The sequence below is a fragment of the Giraffa tippelskirchi genome, chromosome 3 (assembly GCF_054371585.1).
Source record: "Giraffa tippelskirchi isolate mGirTip1 chromosome 3, T2T-mGirTip1v1.2.pri, whole genome shotgun sequence".
NCBI lineage: Eukaryota > Metazoa > Chordata > Mammalia > Artiodactyla > Giraffidae > Giraffa > Giraffa tippelskirchi.
Genome location: NC_137277.1, coordinates 153314786 through 153324964, shown reverse-complemented (window position 1 = coordinate 153324964; position 10179 = coordinate 153314786). Strand labels below are relative to the sequence as shown.

The 10179-nt window shown below is 43.3% G+C and overlaps 1 protein-coding gene across 11 annotated transcripts in view; it reads left to right on the top strand.

Annotated features, from left to right (window-relative positions):
- The first annotated feature begins 134 nt into the window (after positions 1-134).
- The window catches only part of MDH1B (malate dehydrogenase 1B), a 32815-nt gene continuing 22770 nt past the window's right edge, over positions 135-10179 (top strand). For 4 of the 11 annotated variants that reach the window (XR_014079034.1, XR_014079035.1, XM_081577954.1 and 1 more), the window contains exons 1-4: positions 135-215; positions 5082-5194; positions 8664-8798; positions 8983-9125. Coding sequence is in view for 7 of the 11 variants with exons in the window: in XM_081577954.1 (XP_081434080.1) it covers positions 194-215; positions 5082-5194; positions 8664-8798; positions 8983-9125 (413 nt within the window). In the remaining 4 variants the exon portion in view is untranslated. Of the gene's footprint in view, positions 408-5081; positions 5195-8663; positions 8799-8982; positions 9126-10179 lie in introns of all 11 variants that reach the window. The other 7 variants (XR_014079036.1, XM_081577959.1, XR_014079033.1 and 4 more) reach the window with 5 other exon arrangements.

Sequence of the window (10179 nt, the reverse complement as noted above, 5' to 3'; positions counted from 1 at the left end):
AGCTGCAGGGAACAGGCACAAGGGAGACCACAGAGCTTTTAATAGCAATGTATAACTGTGCACCCCAACATCTCTCCAGCTGGACACCAGAGTCTGCGCTCAGCTTGGGAGTGCGCCTGCGCCAAGTTCTGGGCGACGTGGTTACCTGGAAACTGTGGAGCCGCGGTCCCAAGCCCAAGGTCCCGGCTTCGCCATGGCCAAATTCGTGCTCGCGGGTGAGTGATACGCCCGTACGCCCGCAGATCGCTCAAAACACCGACGACTGCTCACCTCCTGTGGCCGCTCCAGCTCCTGTACGGGCCACCCAGGCTTTATTATGCTTTCATTCAAAAATGTAAATTGAGCAGTGTGTACAAACACTGCCGGAAGCAGGATACAGTGAAGGGAAAGACATCCTTGCCTTCGAGGTGCTTTTTGTCTCACGGGATCCAGTAGCACGTAAACAAATAATTTTGATGGTGCGGTTAATGCAATGAGGGAAATGTGCACAGGGCTCTGAGAGGTGTGACACGAGCTGATTTATGAAAGTTTGGAATAGGGAGGATATTCCAAATAAAGGGACAGAGGCTAGAAGTCCCTGGATATGGAGAAAGTGACTGGACCTGAGTCAAGAATGGGAGCAGGAGGGCAGGAATAAAAACACAGACATAGAGTACTGACTTGTGGACACACCGAGGGAAGAGAGAGTGGGACAAGTTGAGAGGGTACCATTGAGGTATACACACTGCTGCTGCTGCTGCTGCTGCTAAGTCGCTTCAGTCGTGTCCGACTCTGTGCGACCCCATAGACGACAGCCCACCAGGCTCCCCCGTCCCTGGGATTCTCCAGGCAAGAACACTGGAGTGGGTTGCCATTTCCTTCTCCAGTGCATGAAAGGGAAAAGTGAAAGTGAAGTCGCTCAGTCGTGTCCGACTCTTAGCGACCCCATGGACTAAAGCCTGCCAGGCTCCTCCGTCCATGGGATTTTCCAGGCAAAAGAGTACTGGAGTGGGGTGCCATTGCCTACTCTGGGTGTACACACTACCATGTGTGTATAGATAGCTAGATAGCTAGTGATTGTTTGTGAAGACCTAGAGGTGGGGATGGGTGGGGGGAGGCTCAAGAGGGAGGGGATATATGTATACCTACGGCTGATTCATGTTGTACAGCAGTAACCAACACAACATTGCAAAGGAATTATCCTCCAATTAAAAATAAAAAATATATTTTTTTAAAGGCTTAAAAAAAAGAATGGGAGAAGGAGTCAGATCTTTGCCCTTCAGGGACACCAAGCAAAGGTGTTTGAGCTGTATCTTGAAAATAATGAGGAGTCATTTAAAATTTTTAAGCAGGCGGGTATCTTAATGAGTTTGCATTTTAGGAAATCCACCTTGTCAGCAATGGAGGAGAAGGATTGGAAATGTGGACAGATATCCAGAAAACCACTGACGAGAGTCTTACTGCAACAGGCTATTGTACCTGTCTCCTTTCCTTCTCAGCAAGTTCCTCAAGAGTAGACTGCTCTTCTATCTCCAGGTCCTCAATCTGGCTTCTACTGCTGCCTAAGTCTGGTTTCTACTTCTGCCTCCTTTCCAAAATGGCCCTCAACCAAAATCACCAATGACTTTTACAGGAGCTGTCTGTCATTGTCTTATTTGACCTCTTGGAAGCCTCGACACAATTGCCATCTCCCATCTGCCTGAAGCCTATTTCCTTTGTTTCTTTTTTCATTCAGAAGAATATTTTTGAGCAATGACTGACTGTATGCTGGGAAGACAGTGGTAAACAAATGTGCAAAGAAGCATTTGTGGCAATGGCCGGGCTAGGTTCTATCGGAGCAGTAGCAGTGGCAGGGGACCTTGTTTAGGCAGAGACTTCCCAGAGAAATGAATTTTTTAATCAGAGTCCTGAAAGATGAGCATAACCTGTCAGAGAGGAAGTTATAAGGAGGAGAGTAAATTAGGCATGGGTAGCCGGGAGTAGGGCTGGAATGAGGAGCACTAGTCGGGTAATGATGGAGAATATAAGCAGAAAATTGAAAGAGATTTAGTTGGGTTGAAGCATAGAGTACAAGGAAGAGACTATTATCAGTTGAGGCCAGAATTAGATAATGTATCAAAAGATTCTTGTGAGCCATGTTCAGTATTTTAAACTTTATCCAAAGTACATGGAAGGCTTTTGAAAGGAGATACATAATCAGTGCAAATACATTGATTTTGTATTTTGTAAATACATAATCAATGCAAAATACAAAAATACAAATACATAATTTGCATTTTATCTGAGTGTTATCACTACAATGTGAGAGGAAAAAGACTGGTTATCCAGAGCCCAGTTAGGTACTATAGTCCAGGAAGGAGATACTGGTGGCCTGGCCTGGAATGGTGGGCAATGGAATTGGAAAGAACTGAATGGATTGGGGAGAAGTTGAGACAGAATCTATAGAACTAGACATTTAATTGGATGGAGGAAGGAAGAGTTAAAATTATTTTCTAGCAGTAGTTTGTATAACTGGGTTGATGGGAAATCATTGATAAAAAGCAGAAGAGCAGCCTTCATACTGTGAGTACTCCTAATACCCTTAAATAACTGCGTGCATGCATGTTAAGTCACTTCAGTCATGTCCGACTCTCTGCGACCCTATGAACTGTAGTCCACCAGGCTCCTGGGATCTTCCCAACCCAAGGATTTAACCCATGTCTCCGGCATTGGCAGGTGGGTTCTTTACTACTAGTGCCACCCGGGAAGCCCAAATAACTGGGTAGATGGACATAACATAAAAGAAGGAGCAGATATAGTGGGGGAGTAGTGGCAAAACTATCATAAGCATGCTGAGTGCCTATGAGACGTTCAGAAGGAGTTGAAAAAATACAAGAGCGTATAAAGATAGATAAAGAAATAGTTCTGAACTGGAAATACAGATTTCTACTTGAAACCAAGAGAATGGAGAAGATTATACAGGAAGAATCATAGAGAATGAAGATAAGATGCCTTGCAGAATGCTAATCTTTTAATGAATTGATAAATGAAAGGAACCTAAAAGTGTAATGAGGAGTGGCCAGAGAAGCAGGGAAAAAAAAAAAAAAAATCTGAAGAATGCCCCCACCATAGTGGGTATTTCAAGTAGAAGGGAAACAAATGCTACCAAGGGTCAATAAGAAAAGCATCAAAAAGTATCCATTGGATTTAGTGACATGAAGGTCCTTGGTGAGCTCCTAGAGAATTATAGGAAAAGCCAGATTGCAGTGGAATGAGAAGCAGAAGTGAGGAACTGGGGATGGCAAGTGTAAAGAACTGCTTCAAAAAGCTTTAATAGAAAAGAGCAGGTAGTAGGCAATAGCTAAAGGGAGTCCTTGGCTTTTTATTTCTTAGGACAGGAGAAACTTAAATATAATGAGTATATTTAAATATGATGGCAACAGGCCATTAGAAGCAGAGCTAAGATGTTTTAGAGATAACCAATAGAAGTGGAAAAGGGTGGGGTTCAGATCATAAGTGCTGAGATTAGACCTGGACGGAAGGTAGAACCCCTCTTCCATCACATAGAAGAAAGAAGGTAAGAATGAGTCCAAATGCAGACAGGCTGATAGGTTTGATGGCAGGAGGTTGAGGGACTTCCCAACTGATGCCTTTTTGTATGATTTGGTTTAGTTTGTGTGAAGTAGAAAGAATTTTCTGTTGTCTTCTGATATCACACAAAAATACTGGAGAGAAGGAAGTTGACAAAGTTTGTAACGGTAATTGTAGAGAACAGAAGAGAGTGCTGATAAGGGAAACAGAGGGATCTCCAGAAAGAGTTGGGGGCCAACTGAGACTCAGTTCAGTTCAGTCGCTTAGTCGTGTCCAACTCTTTGCGACCCCATGGACTGCAGCATGCCAGATTTCCCTGTCCTTCACCAACTCCCAGAGCTTGCTCAAACTCATGTCCATGAGTTGGTGATGCCAGTTGAGACTGGTGACCATGGATTTATAATGACTCCTCTGCTTGGTTCTACCATGTTTATCCAGGGGTGCCAAGTACATGGAACTCAGGCACAGAAAAGGCAGATTATTGGGCTCATCCACGGTGTGGGGCCTTTACCAGGCTAATTTGCCAGAAGCACAGTGAAGCAAGAGAATTTAAGACAAGAGCCAGAGAGTGGTCTGAATTAGTGAGCCTTGGATTTGAACTAGACAGGGAAGCTAATAGGAAGAATTTGAGAGGAGTTGATGACTTAGAAGTCACCAGAAAGTTGAAGAACTGATGACTGGGAGTAACCAGGGAAGAATGCCATAGAGAGGGTACTGCCCTTGGCCCCTGCCCCAGACATCCATTCAGTCCCACCCACTTTAGTGGCTGTCACTTTCTCTATGTTGGTGACTGCAATATCTATATTCTAAGCCATTACATGAGGCCTGCTCTTCAGATTTGAACATAAAACTTCCTGATGGTCATATCCACTCCTGCACTTGCCTATAATTGAAACTTCGCACCCACAGTTTCTCTCTAGTAAGGTCAGGATCACCTAGCCACACTGAAAAGTTATCCCAGACTCTTCTCTCTCCCTCCACTTCCCCTTCCCACAGCATTCTTGCCACACATATCAGATCCTCCAGTGATTTTACTACTACTGCCTTTTCGTAGCTACTAATGAGTCATTCATTATTAGTAGTTCATGCTTAATTAGTAACCTGGCAGTCTCTTAGAGAATCTGAGGTCTAAAATAGAACTAGAGGAGAATAAATATTCATTGGTCTTTTTTTCCTTTCTCATTTTATTACTTATGATTCTTGGAGAAGGAAATGGCAACCCACTCCAGTACCCTTGCCTGGAAAATCCCATGGACGGAGGAGCCTGATAGGCTACAGTCCATTGGGTCGAGAAGAGTTGGACATGACTGAGCCATCTCACTTCACTTATGATTCTGCTCTCCTATGAAATTCATTTTATTTTGCCAATACAATAAAAATCAAAAGTTTATGTGATGACAATTTAAGCTATAACTCTATATAAATTACATTGTAACTGTGTGATTAATTCCATAATTATATGACAGATGCTTGGAACTGCATGATAATTTCCATGTGATGAAAGAAAATATTGCTAATTTGAACTCTTTTAGGTAGAGCAGATTGCCCATATTATGCGAAAGCAGAACTTCTGGCAGATTATTTACAAAAGAATCTTCCTGATTTCCGGATACATAAAATTACACAACATCCTGATGTTTGGGAGGTAAGAGGCCTTTATAGTTGGTTAAATTCACATGCACATAAAAATGTGCTCCGCTTTTATTAAGTATTAGCTAGTGTATCAGATAGCTTTCCAGTATTGAATGTTCATGTACTATTGATATTTTGATACTAGTAAATCCATACTTCTCAGGGTCAAAACATTATTCATATTTATTCCTAGTGCCTAGTAGAACAAATGAGGCCTTAATTAGTAAGTAGAATAAATTTGGCTGTTCTTTTTCCTACAGGAATCCACGTAGCCTGTATGCACTCTTTAACTTTCAATTCTCCTTCATATTGATTTCTAATGGCATGAGGGACTTGTTTACTTGACATGACCTTCATTTGAATTGAGATGGAAATTTAGGTGAAGGAGTTTCCTTTACTGGGGAGTACTCTTGGGAACAGCATCCTGAGAAAGAATGAAGGCGGCAGGATTGTGCAGTGGGAGAAGTTGAATTGCCATACAGCGCTAACAGGCTTCCCAGTTCGCACTAGTGGTAGAGAACCCACCTGCCAATTCTGGAGACAAAAGACATGCAGGTTCGACCCCTGGGTCAGGAAGATCCCTGGAGGAAGGCATGGCAACCCATGCCAGTATTCTTGCCTGGAGAATCCCATGGACAGAGGAGCCTGGCGGACTACAGTCCATGGAGTCACAAAGAGTCGAACAGGACTGAAGCTACTTAGCAGGCACGCACAGCACTGACAGGGAGCTCAGCTGGCCCTACAGGGAACTCTAAAGCTGGTATGACCCTTCAGAGATACCCCCCAAAATCAGCAAGGGGGCCAGGTTTCTATTCTCCAACAGCTAACAGTCATAGGATGTGGGCTGCCCTGGGGAAGAGACTTAACCTTAGGCAAAGGAACATCCTTTGGTTGAGGTCAATTTCCAGAGAGATACTCAGCATTGAAACATCAGTAGTCAATATACCTGGTGGCAGAGGGCATGAGTGCCTTGTTCACGAAGGAGGAACAGGGACAACAGGTGACAGGATTTGCAAGTTCAACAGTTGTGCCTTTTGGATACACATGCTCCATATAGTAAGTTTCACACTCTCTGGGAACAGCTCTTCCAGAATTCTGGTTAACTTTATAATAAATTGTTTTTGTTCAGTCGCTAAGTCATTTCTGACTCTTTGCAACCCCAGGAACTGCAGCACAGCAGGCTCCCCTGTCCCTCCCTGTCTCCCTGAGTTTGCTCAGACTTTTGTCCATTGAGTTGGTGATACCATCCAACCATCTCATCCTCTATCGACGTTTAGTTAAATGACAGTAGCCTCCACTGCACATCGTTTGAGCACCATAACTGACACTCCTCACATTTCTCCTCTTCTATCCTTTGTGGAGCCCCCTCACCCTCTGCCGATCCAGGTGACTTAGTAGGTGTGGTGACTCAGACCTGTATCCTTAGAGGTCCAAGCCCTCGTCTCAGTTCCTTTTTCAGGATGTGACTGCTGTGCTAGTGCACTTGCCGACAAAACTGAGCAAGCCACTACCAAGGTGTGCAGGTATCCGTCTCTAAGCTGGTGCCTGCACCTTCGGTGGGTTGTTCCATCCCTCTAATCACACTGCTAGATGGTACCATACATGACAGGGCCAGTGGACCCCCTGGTTACATGCCCAAAGCCATACATCCTTTCTTCTGCAGTGGGCTTCTTGGTTCAAAGTGATGTTATGCAGAAACCATGTGGTAGGTTCAATTCAGTCACTCAGTCATGTCCGACTCTTTGCAACCCCATGGACTGCAGCACGCCAGGCTTCCCTGTCCATCACCAACTACCAGAGCTTACCCAAACTCAGGTTAAACAAATTCAAAGGTGTTGAACAGGGTGCTGGCCAAAGTCTTATAAGCAATAAAGGCAATTCTCTACCCAGAATATATGTTGATTAAAATAGAGATGAATCACTTCTGTTTCCAGGGAAGAGGGATCCAACGTAATCAGTTTGCCACCAAGAGGCTGGTTGTAGTCTTCGAGGAATAGTGCCATTAACAGGAAGTCAGCATTAATGGCAATAGCAATGGCTGCATTAGCTCTGTTGAGTGATAAGTGGTTTTCTTGGGCCATTGTATAACTTTTCACGTCTCCATTGTGCCTTCAGCTGTCTAAGTTTTCTTACTGCTGGGGTTGCTTAGTGCTTCTTTCACAGTAGACAGTCTCTGGTGGGCACCGACCCCTGTCTTCTTTTATTTCAGAATTCTATCATCCCAGTTTCTAGGGGCTCCAGCTCTTTTATAACAGCATGACCTTTAACAGCTGTGGCCCAGTAATGACAGCCACACTGGGCTTCTTAGTGATGCTGAGACCCTTCTCATGGGTGCATTCCTTGTCACTCGGGGAATGTAGTGTCCTCCAGACCCTTCCAGAGGACACAGTGGACTAGTGAGTTTCCAGCCCTCCATTGTAACATATCCGCTGTAACGAGCCCATTTTTTTTCTAAGCTTTTTCATCCCTTCTTCCGTAATCTTTCATGACGGTTCTGGCATTTCCATTTTATTTCATCCCTTCCTCAAAGCTTTGAAGAACCGTCCTGGCAACATGTTAGCACACTCTTCTGAGGTCTTTGTCAGGGAGCACTCTTGAATAGAAGAGTGACTCGCTTTGATAAATTCTCTCATCCAGGTTTATGTTCCACTCCTGATTCAGCTCCTTCAGGGGCCAGTTCTATACATATTCCCCCAGCTCCTGCCAGGACATCCCCATACCCCGCTTGCTGCCGAAGGCCTTTGAGGTAGAGTCCCTTTCTTCCAGATTCCCAGTACTTCACTGGTGAGCCTAGGTTGCAGCTCGAGGGACCATGGGGGAATCATCATGGTGAAAACATCAACAAGGGAAATTCATTTCTAAGATGTTATTTGTAAGGTAGCCTCATTACACACACCTCCAAAGACAAGAATGTTGCCACATGGTTTATACCCATAGCAATGTTGTGCTCTTTCTCTCTGCAAGTATTGTCATTGGAAGGCCTGATGTGTACAAACCAGATAATAATGATTTAAACTTTTTCTCAGTACATATTATCAGAAATCCCCAGATAATTTTAGCTCATTAGTTCAGTCTAAAAAATATAAACTATACTTACATATTTGGAAAGCAATATCAAATTTATATGGCCCTAAGACCAGAGACAGCTCATACAAAAGACCATTTGAGTCAGAAAATTTGGCTTCTATTTTAAGCTAAACATTTGCACTTCAGGTCTGCTAAGGAACGAGAGCAACTTTCAATACCTTTATTTGCTCGATGAATTTGAAGAATGCTCTTTCTTACTTGATTAATTTGTTACTCAACTCATCACTATTTCTGTATTTGTATTTTAGAGTTTAAATATATCTAAATTTTATTATGTATACACAGAGGTGATTAAAAAAAAAAACTAGAATTTTACTGTTTGAACTCCAAAGTACTGAATTGAATTCCAAGGCAGATGCAATGTGTGACTTCTCATGGACAATATCATTCCATAGGAGTGGCTGGAAGATTTGTGCAAAAAGAATAGGTGGAGTCACAACAAGTCCCCTATCATCTGGAGAGAGCTGTTGGATCGTGGAGGAAAGGGTTTGCTTTTGGGAGGATATAACGAGTTCCTAGAACATGCCCAGGTATAAAAATTAAGTTGACTTATCTGTCTAAAACATTGGTCTATTATTGTATTTTTCAAATATCTGTCTTTATAAGGTATTCTCTCAGCTCTCTTTTTACTCTATTTGGGCTTGAAACAAGACCTTTCCATTGTAGCCATTGTCAGCTATCCTGGTGTTGATTTTTTCCTTTCCCAATATTTAGCTTTACTATGGTGTCACCTCTAGCATGACGACTGAACTGATGAAGAAAGTTGCTCAAGAAAACCTGGGGACACACATAGAAAAAGAGCTGGAGAAGGAATCTCTGAAAGGCCTTGTTAACCCCTTGCAGGTCTGGATCACCAGGTAGGACCGTCAAATCCTAGGATTCGTGAGACTGGCTTTTTATGTTTAGAAAGGAAGAATGATGTGGAATTAATTACATGATGGAAGAATATCTGAAGGTCAAGTTTGAGATTTGTATGTAGGTATAGGACTATTATAGATACACAATATATGTATACGCATATATATCACCTAATATTGCCCCATATATGAGTTCTAGAGCTTCCCTGGTGGTTCAATCCGTAAAGAATCCGCCTGCAATGCAGGAGACCTGGGTTTGATCCCTGAGTTGGGAAGGTCCCCTGGAGGAGGAAATGGCTGCCCACTTCAGTATTCTTGCCTGGAGAATCCCATGGACAGAGAAGCCTGGTGGGCTACAGTCCATGGGGTTACACAGAGTCGGACACAATTCAGCGACTAAACCACCACCATGAGTTCTAGACTACATAGAGTTTTAATGTGTATGTAATATGCATGTGATACACATACATACTGAATCTAAGAGCAGCTTTATAGCAAAGATATTTACTTTGCACAACTGTCTCCAGCCATCCTGCCCTCTCTCTGTGTGTCTCATGCTGTCTGTCCTCATACCATCCTTCCGTTCCCCTTTCTTTTCCTCTCCTTCCCCATCTTCCTGACTGCTGCCTTCATCCGCTTCCACACGTGCTAGCGCCATCCTCATCCTTGGGTCTTCCCGATGCACTCATTCTCTGTAACCTCCCCTCCGCTCACTCCTGCCCCTTCTTTCTTTTTCTCTTTCTCACTTTCATCACTCTCGCTCTCAGTGCTGGGTGGATACAGTCAATGTTTGTCACTGCTTTTTCTCTCTCTCTCTGCACTGTGTCTCTCTTTGTCTCTTTTGCTGTCCATCTTACTGTATCGCTCCCTCTCCCTTTCCTTTCCTCACCTCTTAATCTGTCTCTCACACTGCCCTTCTTACTGCTTATGTGTGTATCCTAATATACAGGCTCATCTGAAAAATTATTTATTATGAAATATTCCAAATGCTTAAAGAACTGAAAATAATGTAATAACCATACATGAACCAAACACCCAGATTTAATATTACATC